General features: G+C 39.8%; 1 protein-coding gene across 1 annotated transcript in view; it reads left to right on the top strand.

Annotated features, from left to right (window-relative positions):
- Positions 1-24,349, top strand: part of LOC105066496 (leucine-rich repeat-containing protein 37A-like) — a 69,588-nt gene that overhangs the window by 35,146 nt on the left and 10,093 nt on the right. Inside the window, exons 4-12 of the mRNA XM_074343033.1 lie at positions 1,034-1,495; positions 3,009-3,276; positions 3,653-6,876; positions 9,216-9,287; positions 15,858-15,929; positions 18,703-18,774; positions 19,395-19,475; positions 22,490-22,561; positions 23,104-23,178. Of these exons, the coding sequence (XP_074199134.1) occupies positions 1,485-1,495; positions 3,009-3,276; positions 3,653-6,876; positions 9,216-9,287; positions 15,858-15,929; positions 18,703-18,774; positions 19,395-19,475; positions 22,490-22,561; positions 23,104-23,178 (3,947 nt within the window). The 5' untranslated portion in view covers positions 1,034-1,484. The remainder of the gene's footprint in view (positions 1-1,033; positions 1,496-3,008; positions 3,277-3,652; positions 6,877-9,215; positions 9,288-15,857; positions 15,930-18,702; positions 18,775-19,394; positions 19,476-22,489; positions 22,562-23,103; positions 23,179-24,349) is intronic.

Below are 24,349 nucleotides of genomic sequence, written 5' to 3' on the forward strand. Positions count from 1 at the left end.
CTTTGACTTTAAAATTTTAGAGCTGACTGCCTGTCAAGAAGCTAAGGAAGAGGGAAAAAAAATTTTTTTTTCCATTTTTGGTTAATTGTTTTGTGCTAAAATAGTCCTTTCCAATAAGTTTCTTGTAGCCTTCAGTTATCCCAATAAAATCATCATCTAAAGATTTAAACTCTTGTGTAAATTTTCAGTCCTTTGCCTCCTATACAAGGACTTGAGTGGATAAAGTCAAATGTAGATCCCTAGAAAGGTTTTTCCAGCTGGTACTGAGTTTTTTCCTAGAACCCATGGCAGTCCTTCCTGTGAAGGTTGACTTCCCTGGTCACCAGGCAGAATCTTCATCAGCTGTCAACTTTTGATTAACAACCTTTAAGAACCAAACTAAATGTCCAGGTTGTTTGTTTGTTCCTAATATGCTGAAGGTATTCCTTACATGCACTCACAACTCCTTAGACCGGAAAGCCTTGTGACTCTAGTTTGCCTTGAAGGAAGTTTTATTGTCCAAAAGGTACATGGGCCAGTTTCTGCCAGTAGTGTTCAAATGTGCTCCCTCTCATTCTTTCTCTCTCTCGCTCTCTCTCTCTCTCCAAAGCTTTGTTCATTGTATCTGATGGAATTTCGGTCCCAAGGAGGAGACACTTGCCTTGCTTCTAATAGGAAGTATCTGTTATAGTCCAATGGTGTCCATCCCAGGTTTGAACTCACTTTGACCCCCACCTAATGCCATACTATTTAATCACATTATAATTGAACATTTTTGTTTCTGATAGCTTTTACTTCCTGTGTCATTGTTTCTCAGTTCTTATTTCTAAGATCATAAAGTTTTTTGAACCAAGCAAAGTTGGAACTTCTTATATACATTTTCACAAATAGTTGTGATAAAAACAAGTGTCAGATGAGGGAACTGCTAGGAAAATGCTCTTATTTTCTGCTTTTAGAAATCAAAAGAATGTCTAATTATTGGGTGCTACCGTTGTATACAGGAAGTTTTAGAACAAGAAAACTTCTGAACTTATCCTTGTTAACTCTATTTCAGGAAGCGGTAAAATGGCTGTGGTGCACAGACCCTTTGAAGAGATCACAGATTCTAGGACTGAAGAGGAAGTACAGGATTTAATCCAATTGTGAGGAGATAAAAACTCGAGGGGCACACAGCCAGTGTCACCGAAATTCAAAACAACCAGCAGGATTTGAAAGACTTTGGCTTGTCCACTCAGCTCTGTCATCCTTAGGGAAATGTGAAACTCTGAAACTGCTTTTGAGGCAGGGGATTTCTGGGGCTTTTCCTGAAGTCCTGACCCTTGGCTCTGACCGCTTATTTGAAATTTGGAGAGCAGGACTGAGGGCCATCAGTGTGCTTCTACAGTTGTGGACACAGGAGAAGACACAGGCCTTTTCAAACTCCCCTCAAGCAGAATCCCAGGCATTTAGGAACCAAGTAACTATGGCCTGAAGTGGGACTATGCTGCAGCGTTTGATAAGTATGAATGCCTTTCAAGTAAGTTGTGTTGTTACCCAGACCTCAGCATCTCATATATATCTTAGGTGAAATATTTTGCTGAAAAACCTTTCTATAAATTAATTATATGGATGCCCTGAATTAGGGATTAAGTTGTCAAAGTAATTTCTAAAAGAAAATATTAATATACTGCATGTAAGTTTTTTTTAAGGAGTAAAAATGTGTTTCATGTCATTGAGAACTTAATTTGCAGCTAGATTTCTAATTATTTAACTCACCCCAGCATTACCAAATTTGTTATGAAGGGAAGAAAGTAGAGAAAGAAAAGATGGTTACATTTTGGAAAAGTATTTGAAGTTTTTTATGCACAAGATAATTATTTTAATTCAATTTATATCAAATTATTTTGAATTCAGTTTAAATCAGGGGCACTTCAGTCATATCCATGTTTGGACTTTAAGAAATCTAGCTTCTTGTGAAATGTGAGAGGAAGGGATTCAGTATCGATGCTAAAGTTTTCAGAAAGCCGATTATAACAACAGACCCATTCCTCATTGGCCAATCTTGGAATCAATTCCATTTAAAAACCATTATGTGCTTGACACTGGGAATAAGATGAAACTCCTTCTCCATGGAGTTTAGTGGCCAGAGGGTGTGCCAGACAATTTAAAAGGACTAAAATGAAAGAGATGATTATAAGGGCTGTGAAGGAAGTAAACTGGGTGCTAGTTGCAGTATTTCAAGAAAATTATTTAACATGCTGACTATTTTTCTAGAAGGAGGAGGTAATGAGGTTTTTATTTATTTGCTTATATTCTATTTCTTAAAAAAATATTTTTATTGAAATATAGTCAGTTTACAGTGTTGTGTCAGTTTCTGGTGTACAGCACAATACTTCAGTCATATAGGAACATAACATATATTCGTTTTCATATTCTTTTTAACCATAAGTTACTAGAAGATACTGAATATAGTTCCCTGTGTTGTACAGTATAAACTTGTTTATCTATTTTCTATATAGTACTTAGTAGCTATAAATCTCCAACTCCCAATTTATCCCTTCCCACCCCTTTCCCCACTGTTTGTTTATTTTTAATAGAGATACTGGGGATTGAATCCAGGACCTTGTGTGTGCTAGGTACACACTAATCATGGAGCTATACCTCCCCTGAACATGCTGACTTTAACATCCTAGGTGTCTTCCCCATGTGTGCACCCAGGGTAGACCTCTGTAAAGGGGCATTGTAATTGTTTCTAGACTAATGGCTGTGCTGAAACAAGGTGGGATGGGGAAATTTTCCCACGCTAATGTAAAGGGCTGTTCGCTTGGTTTCTGACTCTCTTTCCCAGAATGAATTGCTCATCCGCTCCAGCACCCTTCCTGCAGAAATTTTGAAGTCATCACTGATTCAGTGGTAACCCCTAGTAATAGAGTGGTGAAGTTTATAATCAGACATGGATCCTGAGAGTTTAGAGGACATGGCAACATTTTAGAATACTAACTGTAAAGTGTATTCCCCTCCTGCCACCCTAACTGATGCTCGTTTTGTAGGTCAGCTACTTTTCTTGGAAGCAGTGTGGCCAAGGAGAGAGAGAATGTCTCTCAGATGTCAGCTTTGAGGAGGAGGAGTTCAGATGTCCAGAACTGGACTAGCACTTTTGAATTTCCCAGAAGGCCGGGCCCTGTGACTTCCTTGGGAAGCTGTGCACCTCCTCACCCCCACCCCTGCACTGCTGGAGTCCAGGGCCACTCTGGTCTGCAAACCAAATCCTGCCTCATTGTGCCGGGGGGCCAGGCTGGGGTTGGAGAGAGGCAGGAGGTATGTGTCACCTTTGCTGGGGGAAGGATGGCTTGGGCCCTGGGGAAAAGCCTCACTCTGGTTAGATCTCCACTGTGACCTAATAGAGGAGGTGTCACTAAAGGGTGGGGCATGAGGCAGGGAAGGGGCGCATGTGTAGCCAGGCTGCCATTTCGCTTCGGTGTCTGTTCAGCGTTCCTAGCCATTGCCCTACTGGCCTGTGTCGCTGTGCCCGAATCGTTTTTGGATGATGTTTCCCCAGTATTTGTGGTTGCTGCAGCTCTTTGCTTGGCAACCACTCTGGCTTCTGGTCCAGGGATGGCCCCTGAGACGGTCCCTGGGCTCTGTCCAGCTGACCCCCGACTCAGAGTCGGGGGACTTTAATTATGTCACGCAGATGTTAGCCGAGACATTGCTTCCATACCTGGACACAGATTCACATGGAGAGCTGCCTGCAAGGCTGTATCAAGATGTTGCTGTTCCACAGCAAGATGGGAATGACCACCTAACCCAGTATCAAAAGCTCCCAGAGGAGTTTCCAGTGCTAGACTGGGATCAGAATCAGGCCCCAGCTCTGTCTCGACCTAAAGGTAATAACGTGAAAGCTACAGACGTGGATCAAGATGAAGATCACCAGTCATTTCAAATACTTATTCCACCGCTAGGTAGTAAGAGTTCCAGACCAACAGAGTTTATTGTTTCACCCCCTAACCTGAAGAAAGATTTAGTTCAGCATCGACGACTTGCGAAAATTGTTATTGGAACTACAGGCCATGTGGGGAAAAAACCTCAGGATCTAGACAAACAGTTACAGAATGGTTATTTGGATTCCAGTATGGATGTCATTAATCCTGAGGAGAACCTACTTTTGGATCTTCTGGGAAGCCCAGATCAGCCTCCAGAGCCCTTTGAGGAGGCTGAAATTCCCTCATCCCTGCAGGAGGCCCAGACTCATCATCCAGAGCTCACTGAGGAGGCTGACTCTTCACTCCAGCAAGAGGCTCCTGCTCAAAATTTGCAGACCCCTGAGAAGGGTGAATCTTTTCTGTCTCAGGCAGAGGCCCAGGCTCAGCGTCCAGAGACCACTGAAGAGATAGAACTACCTCCACTTCAGCAGGGGGCTCTGTCCGAGCCTTCAGAGGCCCCTGAGGAGGTAGGCACTTCAGTCCCTCAGGCGGAGGGAGGACTTCAGGAGGTTTTAGTTGAGCCATTAAGACATCATAAGGTAAATGTTCCCAACCAGAATGAAGCTCAGCAATCAAACCTGCACGGTGTCACTGTTAACCCTGTGGATCTGGCACTTACTATAACTCCAGAGGTCACTAATGTGGTTGAAACTTCTCCAGTTCAGCAGGAGGTCCCTTCTCAGCCTCCAGAGAGCCCTGAGGAGGTAGAACCTCCTCCAGTCCAGGAGGAAGCTCCGTCTCAGCTTCTAGAGAGCCCTGAGGAGGTGGAACCTCCTCCAGTCCAGGAGGAAGCTCTGTCTCAGCCTCCAGAGAGCCCTGAGGAGGTGGAACCTCCTCCAGCCCAGGAGGAAGCTCTGTCTCAGCCTCCAGAGAGCCCTGAGTATGAATCTGCCCTACTCCACCAAGAGTCCCCATCGCAAGTTCCAGGGTTCCCTGGTGAGAATGTACCTCAGTTTCCAGCAAGTGATGAGGCAGCAGCTCAACCTGGAAGTAAGTATCCAGCTCACTCCAACCCATCCAGTGTTACACTTAAACCGGTGGATTTGGAACTTACGGTCACTCCAGAGCCTGCTAAGGAAGGCGAGTTTACCACAGCCCAGCAGGAGGCCCTGCCTCAGCCTCTTGAGTATTCTGTGGAGGCAGAACCTTCTCCAACCCTGCAGGATGCCACAGGTCCGCCTCCAGAGCCTCCTGAGGAAGCTGAGCCTTCTCCGGGTGGAGAGGGACAACTGGCTCAGCCTTATGAGCCTAATGAGGAAGTTGTACCCTTTTCAAACCAGCAGGAGAGCCCAGCTCAGCCCACAGAGCATCCTGAGGTGGTGAAACCAGCCACCCAGCAGGAGAGCCCAGCTCAGTCTCCAGCAGAGATAGAGCCTTCTGCAACCCAGCTGGAAAGCACAGCTCAGCATCCAGAGTCTCCTGCTGAGGCCGAACCCTCTCCAGCTCATCCTCAAGAGCATGATGTGACAGCAGCTTCTCCTCCAGGCCAGGATCAAGCTCAGTCTCTGCAGAGGCCCAGTGTCACTGTTAAACCTGTGGACCTTGCACTCACCATAACTCCAGGGCCCACAAGTGAATCTGAAACCTCTCCGCCCCAACAAGAGGCCTCAGCTCAGTCTGCAGGGTCCCCTGAGCAACTGGAACCATTATTAGTCCAGCAGGAGGCTCCGGATCAGCCTCCAGCCCCCTCGGGAAGTGGTGAACCTTCTCCAGTCCAGCTTGAGCCTCCAACTCAGCCTCCAGAGACCTCTACAGCTGCCACAGCTCAGCCTCCAATCCATAACGAGGTGACGTTCTCATCTGCGGGTCCAGGAGAAGCTCAGCGTCCAGTGATGCCTGGTACCACAGGTAAACCCCTGGATCTCGCAGTTGTCATCACTCCAGAGCCTGCTAAGGAGGCTGAAAGTTCTTCAGAGCAGCAAGAGGGCTCTGCTCATTTTCCCGTTTCCCCCGAACAGGCTGAGTTTTCTCCAATCCAGTCCAAGCCTCTTTCTCTGTCTACGGAGCCCCCTGGGAAGGCTGAATCTTCTCTAGGCCAACAAGAGACCGCAGCTCAGACTCCAGATCACCTCAAGGGGCCGGGGCTTTCTTTGGTCCCAGAGGAGGCCCCAGCTCAGCCTCCAGAGCCACCTAAAGAGGTTGAGATGACAGTTGGAACACCAGGACAGAATCAAGCTCAGCATTCCAACTCGCCCGGTGTCACTGATAAACCTTTGGACCTGGGGCTTACTATAACTTCAGAACCTACTACGGAGGCTGAACATTCCACATCTCCCCCTTCAAAACACTCTGAGATGACACTTGCCCCTTCAAGCGTCACTCCAGTCTCAGTTCACACTGTGGACCTGGAAGTTACTGTAACTGGAGCATCCAGTGTGAACACTGAACTTTCTCAAACAAGGCAGGAGACCCCAACGCAGCCTCCTGAGCCACCTAAGGAGGTTGTCTCTCAATATCCACCCCATCAGGAGGTGACCGTTCCAACTCCAAGTAAGGGTCAAGGTCAACACCCAGCACCGCCCAGCGTCACACCTCATCATATAGACCTGGAGATCACCATAACTCCAGAACCTGCTACAGAGGCTGGACATTCTACAGTCCTCCAGAAGACTACAGCTCCTTCTCCTGAGGTGGCACTTGCACACCCAGACCTGACTCGAGTCACAGTTCCACCTGTAGACCAGGACGTTACCATAACTCGGCACCCAGGGTCACCGAAGACACCTACTTCAACGGAGCCTTTGGTGGTGCCTTCTATAACATACACCTCAGAAAAGGAGCAACCGGAACAGAGCGCTTCTACAGTTGTGAACATCTGTGAGCTCTGCATCTGCAGTAATGAGACCTTGTCCTGCGTTGGTCTCAGCCCAAAGGAGAGGCTTCGCAGAGTGCCCATGCCAAAGCCCAACAGCTACAATGGCACCTTGACTGTCCTGTAAGAATTGCTTTTCCTCGTTTTTTTCTCTGCATCCTGCCTGACCTGGCAGCCTTTCTTTGAGGTCTTCCTGGGTCTTCCTCATCTCTCCAGCTCACGTTGACTGACTGTTTTTACCTTTTGTTTGTCTTATAAGTGATTTCTTATCTTCATTTGCCTTCTTACTATCATTCCTTCTTCTCCAGTCTTTTACTTATAACTGCCCTTATTCTTTTTCCTTCTCCATTTTTGACTTCATTATTTAATTTCTTAACATCTTATTTTCTCCCATTTTTGCTCCATCCTCGTTACAGCAACACGTCCCTCTCCCCATCTCATTGGTGGTAATACAAAAAAGTGGTTAAGAGTAGAGATTCTGGAGTTAGACTACCTGGGTTTGAATCCAGGTCTGCCATTTATTAGCTTTGTGACTCAGTTTCCTCATCTGGAAAATGGGGATTATCATAGTCACCATCTCATGGGATTATTGTGAGATTTAGATGAGTTAATACATGTAAAGCTTTTACATCATTGCCTAGCATATATCTGAGTGTTAGCCATATTTATTATTCGATCCCTCAGTTATATCGAGAACTCATCTTTGCCCCCTGGATTTCTTTGTATAGCACCCATCTTATGCCCATCCCAAGGCTAAGTACTGGGGGAGCCACAGAAGTATGGCATTGTCTCCAGAACATGACAGTGATAGGTGGGAAGAAAGGGAATATGCCTTAAAAGGGAGGTGATGTGTAATTGAGTATTAAAAGATACAGAGAGGTGCTGTAATTAACCAGAACCTGGAATCACTGGGGTGTGGAGGTCAGGGGAAATTGTATGGATAAGCTAAAACTTTCACTGGAACTTTAAGACTGGCTGTGATTTGTTAGAGTAAAACTAGGGAGTACAGTCTAGGGAAAGGCGTGGCTGCAGGAATCATCAGGATTTAAGAGATCAGTCTAGCTGTGAAGAATGGGGTTAGGCAGCAATGAAAGATATGCTTATGAAAAACCTTGACTGTCACAAATGGGGGTTTGAAAAATATGCTGTAAGATACGGGGAGCCATTGAAAGTTTTCAAGGCAAAGAGAGAAATGATGAAAAGAAGAAGCTTATTTTAGATTCCATATGTAGTGTGATCTAGAGAGGAAGGTTGGATTCAGGGAGACCAAACAGAATGCTGTAGCAAAACCTAGGAGGAAAGCGAGAACGGGCTGGATTAGCGTGGTTGTGACAGTAGTAGAAGGGAGATCCTGAGAGCACGACAAAGGGAAACCAACAAGGTTTAGTAACTGCCTAGAGTCGGGGGATGAGGTGTACAGGAAAGAGAAAAATCAAATATGTTGATGAGGAGAAGGATGGTGGTACAACAGGTGGACATACAGTTGGGAAGGAGAGCCAGTTTGAGGGAGATGAGTTCAGTTTTATTGATGAACATAAAGCAACCAGAAGGCTTCTGTTTGAGTGGAAATGTCCCGTAGGCAGGTGGACAGACAGGTATCTGTCTGATCCCCCTGAAAAATGTGCATATAAACTAAATCGTCGTTGCTGAGGGAAGAGGACAAAGCTAAAGGTAAAGGTTCAAAGTCATCCACAGTCAGTGGTTGATACTGAACCTCAGGCATTTAACAGCTTCTTTTAAACATGTGTAATTCATGGGTACATTCTCACTGTGTAAAAGAAAGTGTCATAGAAGTATATACAGGCTAAAATGTGAAATTCTCTCCCCACCCTCCCTCCCACCCATAAGATAACTATGTTACTGTTTTGATGTGTGTCCTTCCTTCCAGGCTCTTTCCTTTGCATTCTTTCCCCTAATGAGGTAATAACTTTACTCCTTGTTCAGTGATCTGTGCTTTTCCTTATGCAATATGTCTAAGAGGTATTTGCATTTTAATCTCTAATTTCTAACTGTCCTTATCCTTCCAATACCTGGAGAGAGTTAGAGGGCACTGAGCCAAAGCTTTGGTGTTACCTGGCATAAGGTTTCTTGATTTGCTGATAATGATACATTTTTGCCATTTTTATCATTGATTTGTAGGGGTCATTTTAGACATGTAAGTGATTTGGGGAGAAAAAAAACTTACATTCAAAATAATTGGCAATATATATCCAAGAAATTGGACAGATGGGAAGTTTAGGTTCTGAGGAGATGCCACATTGCTTGCCAGTGGCCTCACATTATATGTTTATGAATTGTGCCCACTGGGAAGCTGAGAAGCTGAGAAGCTGAGAAGCTGTGGGAGTTAGAAAGCTGGTCTTTTCTGCATTTGAGTATTCCCCACAAGGTTGCCATGATTCTTTCACTTACTCTCCTCATTCTCTTCCTACTTATTTAAGGTTATGAACTGTGTTTCTTCACAGAGATTTCCAAGGAAACTCTATTTCTTACATTGATGAAAATGCTTGGAAGCCTTACCGGTGGACTGAGAAACTGTGAGTATATTCTCTCTAAATATGCATACAAAACACTAACTGCCTTGTCAGATTCTTCTTGGTCCAGAATTCCGAGGTCAACAGCTGTGTTAAAAGATATTTCTCCGTTCATATTACAAACCAACCTATTGACTGAAATTCTATGTTTATTTAAAAACGCAACTTGGTAGGCCCTCATTCAGATAAGCAAGAACCAATTTAAACTTATTTTCCATTATACAAGTAATACATGATTATATTCTCAATAAAAAAAAAAAATGAAATAACAGGTATAGTGAAAACCCTCCTTGTGCCTTAATCCCCCACCCACACAATTTTGAGTTTAGTAAAACAGTCCTTCCAGAATCTTTTCCATGTATTTGTCTACATACATATTTACAGATAACAAAATAAGTTCGTTGTGTGACTTTCTTATCCTTTTTTACATAAATGATAACAACCTGCAACTTGATTCTTTAACTTCACGGTACGTCTTAGATTTCTTTCCTTCCCAGTATGTAGAGGGTTGTCGCGTTCATTTAAACTCCTGCATGATATTCCATAGTATGGACGTATCAGTTTAATAATACCCCTATTGAAAGGAGTTTAGATTATGTCCAGTTTTCTTGTTACAAGCATTGCTGCAATGAACATCCTTGTACGTGCATCTTTGTGAGCCTGTCAGGTATTTCTGTAGAATAGATACCTAGAAATGGGATCCTTGGGGTCAAGACTATGTAGATATAAACTTTTAATTGCCCTCAAACAGGTCGTGCCAGTTTACACTCCAGTCAGCACTCCCTGACAGCCTTTGTTTCCCCACAGCCTTCCACTGCTGGATATTCTCCATGTTTTTGGCTGATCTGAAGGGTGAATAAAAGGGGTTCCATTTGAATTTGAATTTTTCTGAGTACCTGTGAATTTAAATATCTTTATATGTTTGTTGAACATTTGTATTTCATCTCTGAATTGTCTGTCCTTTACCCATTTATCTGTTTTGTTTTTTAATTGATTTGTATGTAAGTCAGATTAGATAACATAAGTGATTTTAGGGGAAAAATTACATTCAAAGCAATTAACTGGCATTTTTCATGGCAGTTTGTATTATTTGTTCAACTAGAATAGACAAATCATAAATATGACTCCCAAATTAATAATAGAAGACGTAACAGTCATAGTAATCTAAAAGTAGGGATTTTGACTACCCTTAAAGAGATGCCCCCTTAATCTGATACGTTACTGATAAGAAAAAATGGTAGATCCAGGCAGTCTTTTTTAGTTTACAGATTTCTTAAATACTATACGTGGTTTATATTTCTCATGATAGTATTTAACTTAGAGATTTTATTTCCCAAGCTTGTTAGAAAAATGAAAGTCACTTGGCACAAGAAATAGATAATATTAGTTTTCTCTGGGGAGGAAAAGGGAATGGTAGACTGAGGGACAGAGGTAAGGGGAAAACTTTAGATCATGTACTATATATATACCTTTGGAATTTTGAGCCATGTGAATATATATTACATATTAAGAAAATAAATTAAACTAATTTTTATAAAGCATGTGTTTCAGAGTTGATAAACTATGAGTGTGGTAAGGTTTGAAGATTTCTAAGTCAACTTGAGTTTTGTACCTTATAAGCAGAAGTTCCTAACTTCGGGTCAGTGGTTCCCGAGGGCAGGATTTCTTAATCTCCCACCCCCACCACATATATCTCTTTGGTGATCTGCAGAAGCTTATGTTCTTAGGATAATGTTATTAAATGTAAAATAAATTAATATATATAGAAAAACAAAGGAAACCAGTTACATTGAAATCATTTTCAGAATATTTTTTAAATTAGTGATACAGTAATAAATATGCTTCTCAACACATTAAATAACAAGAATAATGGTAAGTCTAATAACTATTATAATTCCAAGATAGTGGTGAGAATAAATGATACTTTGAGATAGCTGCAACAAACATGATATGGGATGATCTGTGACTTCTGTTGGGAACCAAGTTAGCTGTACTGCTGATCTATGGTTTGTTGCCTGGGCTCATATGGAAGGAATTGCTAATTTTAGTTAGATATTTGGGAAAATGGAGATGTAATTTTTTTTCCCTTCCAAGTTTGGGCCTCTGAATTCAGTCCACTCTGTTCTCAGACCTCTGCCCTAAAAGGATGATCCACAAATGGAAGTTGCATGCACATTTTTGCATGTATTGAAGAAAGTGCAGTTTTCTAGGGAAAAGGGCCATTGCTTTTACAAAATTCTCAAAGGATTCTTGTCTCAAAAGATTGAGTCATAAATGTACAGGCAAAGAAAGACATTTCTGTAATGCTATACTTATAAGTAGATAATAAATGGAGGATTTGTTCTGAATAACAGTATCTGATAGAAACTGTCGCTTTCCGAATTCATCCAACAAATATTTATGGAGGATCCACTGTGTTCCAGGGACTGATTTACATGCCAGGGATACAGGCCCAAGAACAAGCGACCAAATAGCACAGTTCTCAGGGGGTTAAAAATACATAAAAATAAATATATAAATATAATAGATAGATATAATATCAAGTACTGATGTGTGCTTTGGAGAGAAAGAAAGCAGAGGAAGGAGAGTAAATCACTTTCAGAATGGCCTACTGTTTGCATTATATGTTAAGTCAAACAAACCCTGAGCCCCCTCAGTTTCCTAGAAGTTACAGAGGTAGAGATAAGGATAATTGTCAAAAATATGATATCAAGAATAAATGTGAAATTCAGAAGGTTGCCTTAGACCAGAACCCTGGTCAGAAGTTAAACATGGATGTTTCTTAAATGTTAGTTCGTGCCTGGTTTTGGTATTTTCCTGGTGTGAGGAAGTTTTAGATCTGGCTTTAACTCCGATTCCCTATAATTTAAAATTTTTTGTTTAGTTTAAATGAGATCAGTATATTTTATTTCAGTTAGTTGCTTATTTGAAGCTCCTTTTTGGGGTAATTTTTTGGTGACTGACCCATCCTCTAAACTTTACTTCTAGGTGGAATGTATTGTTCTTTTTAAAAATTTTACTATCCTGTCATCCAAACAGCTTGATACAAAGAAACCATTAATTTTAAAGACATACTCTTTGGTTACTCCCCGTCCTTCTATGATACTCAGACTCTAGCCAGTCTGACATGGGCATCAGCCAATCAGAAGACACTGCCATCAACAGCTGAGGGTCAGCCCTGTCTCTGCTGGCTTATGAATCCTTGTCGGTGTTTAAAGTTATAATTAGTATATGTGAGTTTCATTTTTGTCTTGATTTTTTTCATGTATCATTGTTCCCTATGACCTTTGTATGTCATCTGTGGTGTTCACATACAGTTTTGTTACGTGATGTAGGGAAGTAGAGTTTTTTCCAACTTTTTAAGTTATGAAAAGAGTTACTATAAATGACATTGGATGTACTGATTTTTTTTTTCTTTTTGGATCATTTCCATGGAAATATGAAACTTAACCACTTAATAGAGGTGAGAAAACAGCCATAGCACCACCTGTTGACCACTCCCCCTTCACATATCTTCTGACCATCTCTGCTGTTCCTTCTAACGTGGTCAGTTTCAAATGGAGGTCAGGGTCTTTGAAGCATTCACAGGGCTCCAAGAGTTCTTTGTGGGAATTTAAGTTTTTTGTGTTTTTGTTTTAATGGTCTTTTGAAAATGTGTGGAACTATATCCTGTATAATATGAGCCATCTTGTAACAGAACTGCCCTTGATTTCAGCCACACAGTTTCCAGATAGTAACATGTTAATTCTCATAAGCTGTAAGTGAATAATCTATGAGGTGGAATTAAGGTATGAGGTGGTATTAATATAAATGTGACCAAAAGACACTGTGAGAGAAAAACAGAACATTTTAAATGCAGAACTTAGTGGAAATAGTTTCACAGGGCAACATAGCATGTGCTCAGATCCCCAAGGCTACTGAAGGATGTACAACTGTTAATACTTCCTGCCAGGAAGGGGATTCTTTGAGACAAGAGAAAGTTACCTTTACCATCTCACAGAGTTTCTTGTGTGCTGGCTGTCTACCACTCCCTCCCTCCAACTCTTGGAGGCACTGGTTATGGGCCTTCCTCCTTAGCAGGTTCAAGAAACAGGTGCAAAACAAGAAAAAAGAAAAGAAACTGGTGCAAAATAGCACCTCCTCTCTCCCGCAGCGTGTTCCTAGTCTTTGTTGTGAGACTAGGCAGAGCAAAGGCCTTAGCAGTCCTCGGGCAGACCCAGGAGGCAGGCGTGAGTGTGAATCCTTCCTGCCCCCTTCATTCTGCCTTCTGGAGAGGTCATTGGCTGGATCTCTCAGTTTTCTAATTTGTTCTTTAACTGTCATTTCTGCTGCTCATGTACTGAGTTTTTTTTTGTTTGTTTGTTTTTAATTAATGTGAACTTTTCGTTCATATATTCTTGAGTTGATTCTTTGCAACGGATGCACTGTCTGTTTACATCTGCCTGGGGATACTAATTATGCTGTTCTAAAGTCCTCTTGTGTTAACTCTGATGAGTGGGCTATAAGCTCTTATGTTTGTTTTTGTTTTCTGTCCTTAGTAGAGTTGACTTTGTCCCATTGGTCATTTCTGAGTACAGTTTATCTTTGTAGTTGAGATTCTGCTGCTTCTGTGTTCCAGCTTTATGGGAGAAGTGAAGTGAGCTGCTGAGGCTGGTTACTCTCAATGGGTTCTCCTGAGAGTAGGCAAGAAGTGGAAGGAGCCTTCTGCTGGCTAGTGAGGGAGTGCATGGCCTTCCTCCAGCGTTCTGGGACTTTGCCCTTTTTCTAACACTAGTTGCTCCAACCTAGAGGAAGAATCTTTTTTTTTTTTTTTTTTTTTTGCTGCCTGGATCAAGGAGCAAAGATGCGGGGTTGATGTGCTGCAGGTTGCTCCTACCACACCATCCCAAATAATCACCCTGTAGGCAGCTACAGGACATTTCTGGTCGGGGAGCATTTGTAGAGCTGCTTGCTTTGAGCTAAGGTTGTAGTTTTAAAATTATATCTTTTCTATCATTCTTAGGGATTTTGGTGGAAGTTGAAGGAGTAGAGGCTTGACATGTTTCAGTCTGCCAACTTGAAATAGCACAACTTCTTAGAAGTACAATTTTGTATCCCTGTTACCTCCTAGAGAAACTCAGGCAAATATGTATCAGGATACAAATACAAGACTGTTCAAAGCAGCATTGTTTTTAGTAAGTAAAGACTAGAAAATCTCAGTATCCACCAGTAGTTGAGTCAATAGAGTGCGGTTAGTCCCACACTTGGAAGTCATGCACTCCATCAGAAACGTGATGCCAGCCACAGAAGTCACCTTACAGCTTCTGGTAGCCACTTAAAAGTAACAAGAAACAGATGAAATAAATATTAATATATTTAGTTAACCCTTATATCACAAATACTATCATTTCAACATGTAAACATTATATACGTTGTTGATAAGATATCTATCATGTTTTTGTATTAAGTCTTCAAAAATATCCAAAGTATTGTCATATCTACATGTAATCAGTATAAAAATTAATGAGAGAGCCTACATAGTTTTTGTCCATGCTAACTCTTGGAAATCTCAATTTGGTTGCTAAATTTTATGTGTATTTAGATTTCATAAGATTTACAATTGAAAAGTTGTATCACATACTGAAATTGTTGCAAACATACTTAACATTTTCCAATAATTACACTATCAGTTTTTAAATTTCAATTTTAAAAGTAATTTAAATTAATTAGAATTCAACTCCTTAGTCACATTAGCCACTCTCAGGTATTCGGTAGCCACATGTAGCTAGACATGCAACACTACATGCTACATGCAAAAATAAATTTACAAAGTATTGTTGAATGAAAGAATGTAGAGAATACATATATGATTCCACTTACATAAAGTTCAAGAAGCAAAATTAAATTATGTTGGTTGCAGCTGATGTATAAAAGGCAAAACTACATTTAAAGAGCAAGGAAATCAGTATTAAAGTCAGGATAGTGGTTCCCTCTAGGGAGAGGGTTGTAACTGGAAAGGAGCACAGCGGGGGCTGCCGGGATGCTGACGGTTTTCTCTCTTGACGTGAATGGTGTTACATGGGGATTTCTTTTCTAATTGTTAAAGTGAACAATTATGTATATTCTATGCACATTTTAATTTTCAAAAAAAATTTTCAATGGGAGGAAAAATCAAATGGCTTCATTTGCAGCCCTAATGTAGTTCTGTCTGGGACTTCCAGATATGGTTTGGGAAAAGCGAAAAGAATGGCAGCTCTGCAACATTAGTGCTACCCAGCACTGGGTTCTAACCAAGGACTTGTGATCTGAAGAGTAGGCATTAAATATATGATGTGAGGAAGGGTGGATAGGAGTGTGCATGTGTGTGCACGTGTGTGTGTGTGTGATGGAGAGAGATGGACACAAAGGAAGACATGAGAAGAAATGATTAAATGAAAACAAAGCAGAGATCACCATCTCTAAATTGAATAAGAATTAGGGTATTTGGGTGGTACCATTACCCAGGTTTCCCCTGCATGTAGGAGTTAGTCCTATGTAGTAAATAATTGTAGTTGTTTTGCATTTTGATCCAAAAATAACCTTTTCATTTTTCAGGATTCTCAGAGATAATTCTTTGACTGAGTTACATAAGGATTCATTTAAAGGCTTGTTAGCCCTCCGGTATTTGTAAGTTACTTAGTTAATCATTTATTTATGAGTTCTTAGTTACATTGTCTATTAAGTAATTAAGGGGTTCAAATTAGATAATCTCTACAGTTTTTTCCAGCAATAAAATCCTGTAATTCTCTCAGTCTGTGTAGGGCCCCAGCCCATCTCTAGCATCAAATACCTCCTATTCATTTTTAATTTTTAAATTTATATAGACAAGATATAGATAGAAAAACAGCTTTTAGTTGTAGAGGAAAAGTGGTAATGAGGTCTGAGCAATTACAGACACCCACATGAACCTTTATGGCCTGTGGATCAGATCCAGCCCATGATCCGTGTTTACACAGCACACAAGTTAAGGATGATGTTTAAAGGGCTGTAAGTGGGAAAACAGGGAAAACCAAAGGAAAACACACAACAGAGACTGTATGTGGCCTTCACAGAAAAGGTGTGGAAAAGGTGGTTTAGTGGAATGAGAGGAATTGAGGTTAAGCTCCAATTATCACCTACAGGACCAAAAAATATAGAACACTTACATTAATATGAATGCCATTGACTCATAATTTTAATCTAAATTAATCTAATGTTTAAATATTAAATATTTAAGCAGATGAATTATGTAAACAGTATTGTCCAGGACATACCAAGTTACCAAGAGAACAGACTGGTATTAAGGATTCAATGCAGGAATTGTTAAAATACCAATATTAAAAATGTTTAAGATGATGGTTCAAGTGGTATAGTTATAAATGTTTACACCAAATAAGCATATTAGAAATGCCCCTAACTTCACTAATTACAAAATAAAAAACTCCCCAGCCTCGTTATACAAGGAAAGAAATGCTTGCATAGTATTTTTGTTAATTTAGAGATAGGGAGATTCTGTGTTCTTTGCTATAAAAGATCAATTTTTATCCTTTGTCCGTGGCATCCAGAGCTGTGTATGTCATTAATTAACTAATGATGCTCTTTAGCAAAGAGATTCTTCTTGCAAATGTAGAAGGCTGAGGGAAGTGGGTATAAGGAGCCTCACAGGACCCTAAAAACAGCCTTTTTAACTATCAAACCATCCAAGCCTTAAGGGACAACCACTTTTGTATTAGTCTTCTTGGGTCCCTCTGTCATCTGGGCTCCAAACCTTAGAAACACAGTTTGGAGAAAAATAAGTGAGATGACTGCTCAGTGGATTAGGCCTTTAATTACTTCTACTATGAAATACTTTCTTAGTGTATTATTTCATGTTAGCACAAGTTATTCTCACTCATTTTAAAAAATACCAATCAGTAGAAAAGAATATGCTGAGCACTGTGCCTAGTGTTGTAAACACAAAGATGGGTAAGAGAGTTCCTTCTAGCAACTCCTGATCTCACCGGGAAAATAAACATAAGCTCAAACCATCATACACAAGCACTGAGTGGATGACAGGGTGCTGCAGAGGCGTGGAAAAGGAAGCGATGAGGTAACAGACCTACGTTTCTTTTAAAACAGTTGTTTTCCTCCTTCTGTTCACTCCCCAGCTAATTGTTTATTTTTAAAACTGTCTGACTTTGCTTTATGTCCATGCATTGGCTTTAAACATGATAGACAATGCACATGAGCAGGTCTAGTCCATACATTCAAGAGGAAATGGGCTGCAAGAATAGCTATATAAGAAAGAAAGAAGTAAAGAGGGGCAATGAGAGCTGTAAGTTGGTTTTGGAGCTCAGAATAGGGAAGAAAGTCTCCAAATTGGATCAGGGAAAATGTTATTAGAGCAGTGCTGTTTGAACAGGACCTTAAATGACCATTGCGTAACATCAGACAGACTTGGGAAGAATAAATTTGCAAAAAGAAGGTAGGAGAGAGGCAAAACACAGGAAACATGCTTTGAGTACCTGGCGAGTACAAGTAGGAAGAGTAGGAGATTAGGGCCAGGTCATCTAGGGCTTCAAAGGCCATGCCGAGGGTAGCAGGCCAGGCTGCCCCATTCCCACAGCAGTGCTCTCGGACAAGACTCAAGCCTGCAGCAGAATCAGTCACTTGGAGGGCTTGTTAAAGCACAAGTTGTGCCCCACAGTTGCTGGTTCAGTTGGTCCAGAGCAGAGCTGAGCATTTCTTAAGTAAGTTCCCAAGTGAGAACCACTTCGGGAGAGTTAATCTGGTGACCGTACAGGATGGCTGAGAAAGGAAGAGACTACAGGTGCAAACACCAGTCAGAAGACAGTTACACCCACCCAGTAGAAAGGAGAGACTAAGAATCAGTGGAAGTAAGATAGCCAGCTATAGTCAAGTGTGGGTGTTTCAAATAAAATTCAGTATTTTAGTATAATACTCAATTAGTTCAAATTACGCATTAATAAGAGGAGTAATCCCTTTCAAGTCATGTGAAAGGCTATCTTTTATTTCTTCTGGTACTGAATTGGCATAGAAAATCAGAATTAAACTGGGAGGTGTGTAAATAGGAGAGTATTCCTTTTCACATTAAACATTATAATTATATGTGGAGGTAAAAACTTTGAGCTTATAATCTAGAATTTGTTGAGACCACAATAGGTTATCTAATCAATTCTTCTGCTCTGAGGAAAGGTTACCTCCAAAATCTACCCAGATCTATACAGGTGTATGTTTTGTTTATGAACATCATGAAAGTGAGCCTCTTAGGACAGCTGAGAGCGGGGTTAGGGGCTCATAAGGTTTAGAGGTTATATAGAAGTGACTTATTCATTATTATTCTTCTAACCTCTACTAGTTATTCCTACTAATTAGCTATCTAGTACTAATTGAGGCAATATTTTCCTTTTCCTTTTCCTAGAGATTTATCCTGCAATAAGATACAGTTTATTGAAAGTGGTACATTTGAATCACTACCTTTTTTGGAGTTTGTGTAAGTTACAAATATAAATTCATTGTGTTTGGAATTTTTATAAAACCTAATTTTTTATAAAATTAATTTGCTACCCATTTTGAAATATTATTAAGGTCTTATTGTAGAAAGCTACTAGAATTATGTAGCTAATCCTCTTTGTCTCTAGCAAAGATTTGCACTCAGATGACATTTGGCAATGTCTAGAGACATTTCTGGTTATCAGAACTATAGGTATGCTGCTGCCATCTGGTGGACAGAGGCCAGAGATGCTGCTAAACCCCCTACAGGGTACTAGAGAGCCTCTCACAACAAAGAACTATTCGGCCCAAAATGTCAGTGGTACTGCCCTTCGCTACAGAAATAAGGATCACTTAACACAAATACTTACTGAGAATTTACCGTTTTGTATCTAATGCACCATGTACATAAAATCATGAAAATATAAATCATAAGCAACTATTTTCCACAGGGAGATTTCTTTAGTGTATGGAAGGGATAATGAGGTTATGTTTCATTGTGTATAAATTAGAATTACTGCCAAAGGATAGTGTTCTGAAAAAGCACCTTTTTTTTCTTTTGCTTGTGTCTTTTTTTTCTTTTTCTTTTTCTTTCTTTTTTCCTTTTTTTCTTTTTTGTAGAAATCTTGGATGTAATGTAATCATAGACCTGAGCTTTGGAACATTCCGGGCCTGGCATGGAATGCAGTTTTTACAGAAGGTGTAAGTAAAATAGAAGATGAATACATGTAAAAACTATGTTTTTTGTTATCGGTAATTGTTTAGCTGGGTGTAATAAGCTCATGAATTCCAGAAATTCTGTCTTGAGATCCATTCTTTTTTTTTTTTTTTCAATGAGAAAACTAAGGTACAAAGAGGGCAAGAGACTTGTCTAACTCATATATGGAACACTTGGCTTTCCCTAGTACTGATCTTTGGCATGAGCAATAAAAGGTGTCCAACAGAAACACTCAAATTAGCATTGTCATGGAATCCCATTGTTGCTGCTCCAACACATGAATGGTACTTAAAATTCCACTTTTGAATTTAATTCCTGCTCATGTGCAAAATTCCTAACTGCTTAAAATGTATGCAGCACAGAGCTTCAAAGAACTAAGTTTAGTGGAAAATTCTTCAGGGAGCAAAAGGTATGGGTGCTTCCTCAGCTATTAGCTTCTTTTAAATGGTGAAGCAGAAAGAATTCCTGAACACCGACCACTGGGCACCTCTCCCCAACCACCCAAAACATTATTTTTCAAAAATATGAAATTGAAGTGAATTATCTATGGCCAATAGGAACCTTTGAGGTGTGGATGTTTGTGTTAAGCTCTAATGTGAAAAATACAAAGAAGATACAACATTATAGCCTAATTCTATGTACTTTCTTTCCTGACTACTACTAATAAGTGTGGGCTTTTCAGAATCTTGAAAATTCTGTGACTTCTCCATGTCACATGCAGATCACAGCGGGTAGGTTCAGTGGCCTGAAGGGGATTTTAGACTCAAGGTGAAGAGCCTCCTCTAAATCAGGGTTTGGAAAAGACTCTCCTATTTTGTGGTTCAGAAATCCAGTTTCACACAGTTCACTTTGGGTTAATGAAGGTGTTGAGGGTGTGTTGAGCTGGATTAGCAGTTCTGCAGGTGCCCACCAGTGGCATCTCCCTCCCCTCTTCATTAGTTTACTGGTGCCTAACTTGCAGAAAGAGAACAGAGGGTCAGTTTTTCTCTTGGCAGCGCACCGGAGAGGGGGCTCATTAGGTCCCTCCACCAGGAGGTTTTAGTAGCATCAGTACCATGTCTTAAACTCATGATGTTTTGTAAACATTTTATAACAATAAGAGTCCCTTAGAAGAATCTAAGTTTCCTTATGGTTATGTAGTCGACCCGGGGACGGGGAGATTGTGGACTCACAGTTGATAAAAATTAATGAGTTTATTCAGAAACATTCACTGAGTGCCATGTGCGCTGTGTGTCTGCCCTGCACTAAGTGCTGGGGTTACAAAGAAGAATAGGCCAAAGACTTTGTCCCCAAGAACCTTTCATACTGGAAGAAAATTGGTGGGAAAACTTATGAGAGCCATGCTAGCATCTCTGCAGGAGGGTAACAAGCTAGAGGGGCAAGGAAGTAGAAAATGGGTGGTGGGTTAGAAAAGATGGTCATGGAAGAGGCACAAAGCCTGTTCCTCTTGAATTTCTGTGTTCATCTTAAATGGCAGAAAAAGTTAATGAAAGAATCAGAGTTAGTGTTGGGAACAAATTAATACTGTATTCCTAAAATCCATTCACAGTTACTTTGAAAAGATTGTCAGAATACAGTAGATGTGTGTTGGGGGCTGGGGTCCTCCTTTGTTTTGTGCCAAATCTAGAAAGTCTAGACAGTGCCACCCCTTGAGTTGTCATTTTGTTGCCTGTAATGACATATTACTGGGATGTTTATAAGTTGAAATAATATTTTCCCCTGCATTAAATTGAAGAAAAGAAATAAGAGAAAATGTAATTCTCATAGAGGCTCTCCCAGGTGGGGAGATGAAATTTGAAAAGATATTTCTATATTTAGTGCTCTCAAAATTAAGGTTAAAGTAATAGTTATTTTAAACAGACTCTGTCTTTTTTTTTTTTTTTTTTTTTTTTTAAATGCAGGTTAAACACAGGCTTTGGAGTCAGAACTGAGTTCAAATTCCAGCTCTGCCTCTTACTAGCTTGATGACTTAGGACAAGTTACATAACTACTCTGTGCCTTGGTTTCCTCATTTGTAAAATGGGATAATAATATCTATCACATAAGGTTACAGTGAGGATTAAATATTAAATGTTGATCATAGATATTTGGCAATCCAAAGGATGTTGTGATTATCTTTATAATATTCTGTAAAAGTACACTAATGATTCTTGAGTAGAGTTAATTAACCTAAAGGCAGATTTTCTTTTCTTTCTTCCTGTTTCTTTTGGGTTGTTTTTTTTTTTTTTCTTGTTTGTTTTAAAGAATTGAGAAGAAAATCTATTCCAGCATTTTGGAATAAAAATTTGTTCCAAAAAATGAATTTATCACTTTGTTGATATATAAACAATATTATTTATTCAACAAACATTTATTAAGTACCTAGTAAATATTAGGCTCTGTGTCAGGCACAGAGATGACAATGACAATAAAGTATAGTCCCTGCTTTCACGGAGCTGACAGTCCAGGAGACTGACAAGTAAGCAGTGATCCCATATACAGCAGCAAAGGCTGTGATAGAAGCACACACGGGAGTGTGCGGTGGGAGTCTGGGTCTCCCCAGCTCCTCTTGTATTCTTCTCTTCAGCTCTAGAACCAAGGGATTGGTCCTACTTTTGTCTTTAACTGGGTAGTTTAAATGATGAAATTTAAAAAATTTCTAGAGATGAAAGGAAAATGCCTTGAACTATGGAGGACACTAGAAATAGTATCTCTTACAGAGGAAGGGCTTCCTACCAGCATAGTCCCTTCTAGGGTTTTTGACCTATAAAAGTTCTTGGGTGTACTTTTTTCTTTGCTATCTACTTTTTTTTCTTCTTTTTCTGTTCTCCACTTTATCATCTAGATACCTGGGTAGTTCCCAAATGAAGAGTGCTTTATGAATTCTAAGGGTGATTTATAGGTAAATTCAGAAAAAAAAATTTTTTTTACCTTCAAGTTCCGTACCAAAATAATGAATATAAACTTTCATGGGCATTAGTGAATATGCAGTTAATTTTAATGTGATTCCATTTTTCAGAATTCTCAGTCATAATCCTTTGACAACAGTTGAAGACACTTACCTTTTTAAATTGCCAGCATTAAGATATTTGTAAGTATTGGAACAGTCTTGTGGCTCTTGAGTTGATTTTTGCTCTTTTTTACTTTCATCAGAGATTGAGGATTTTAGCTAAAAAGTCATAATTTAAATTTTAACCGGGTTATTAAGGTAGGAGTTATTGGCAAAGAAAAGGATTAGGAAAGAATGTATATGGGTAAGACAGCCAGCAGAGGAAGAAAACTGTGTTGAAGAACATGTATAGAGATGAAACATGTAAAAATATGATTTAGCCCAGAAAGCAAAAAGGAATAAGGCGTACATTATTAAAAATAATAATAATAATCAAGGGAGGTGGATGCAGTTGAGAGTGAGAGGTAGGCTAATGATTAAAACAAAAAATTGTCCTGGTCAGCACCAAGGTCATTAATTTAATGATACAAATAAATTTAAATTTCTTCAATAAGAGCTCCTTGGAATTATTGTCTATGGCAAGTAAGAAGCCAGAATTGAAATAATCACATATTGATTATCTTTTTAAGTGTGGAATTTTTGTCTTTGGGTTTATATCATGCCTGTTTGGGCTTTTCCTTCAGAGACCTGGGAAAAACACACGTCTCACTTACAACAATTGAAAGAATCCTCATGATGTCCCTTGAATTGGAAAAACTGTAAGTGGATTTTTCTTTTTGCTTGATTGTTTTTTATAGGCTTGTTTTATTACTTTCTTAAATCAGGTTTATTGATATACAAGTTTCATAATTTTCATGTAACTCACTCTCTTAAAATATACAGTTTCTGTGTTTTGACAAACATGTAGTTATATAGCCACCCCCACATCTGAGAAATAGAAAACTTCTGCAGCCCCAAAAGTCACGTCATGTCCCTCTGAGGTCAGTCCCCTCCTCCCACCACCAGCCCTGGCAACCAGCAGTCTGATTTTTGTCCCTATAACTGTCCTTTTTCCAGAATGCCTTGTAAGTTAAGTCATAGGGTATGTGGCCTATTGTTTTTGGCTTCTTTCACTTAGCCAGTCTCTGGAGATCCATCCATGCTGTTGCACCTGTCCGTAGTTCATTTCTCTTTATTGCTGAGTAGTGGTCCAGTTGTGTGGATATACAGTTTGTTTATGCATTCCTCAGGGGATGAACATTTGAATAGTTTCTAGTATTTTGGCTATTATGAATAAAGCCTCTAAAAACTCTCACGTATGTGTAAACATACATTCTGTGTGAATATATGTTTTCATTTCTTTGGGACAAAATAAGGATGGGATTGCTGCATCCTATGCCAAGTGCATGTTTACCTTTTTAAGAAGCTGCTAAACTTTTCTACAATGACCGCACCACTTTGCATTGCCACTGGCAGTGCATGAGAGTTGCACTTGCTCCTCAGCTTCACCTGATCCTTATGTTTCAGGTTTTAAGAAAAAATTTAACCTCTCTAGTAGGTATGTATGTATACTTCCGTTTGTCTTGGGTAAATACCTGCCTGTAGGATGGCTGGATCATTGGTAGGTGTATGTTTAAATTAAAAAACTATTTTCCATTGTTGTTCGGCCATTTTACATCTCTACCAGCAGTGTACGAGAGTTCCATTTTCTTCACATTTTTGCCAACACTTGCTATGATCATCATTTTTAACTTTAGATACTTTAGTAATTATATAGTGGCATTTCAGTGTAGCATCGCTAATGATTAATCACGTCAAACATCTTTTCACATGCTTCTTTTCCATCTTTATATTTTTGAATTTTTTGTCTATATTTTTACTGAGTTTTGAGAGTTCTTTATATATTCTGGAAACAAGTCCTTTATTCAATATGTAATTAGCTAAGTATTC

Source organism: Camelus bactrianus, chromosome 16 (genome assembly GCF_048773025.1).
Source record: "Camelus bactrianus isolate YW-2024 breed Bactrian camel chromosome 16, ASM4877302v1, whole genome shotgun sequence".
Lineage (NCBI taxonomy): Eukaryota > Metazoa > Chordata > Mammalia > Artiodactyla > Camelidae > Camelus > Camelus bactrianus.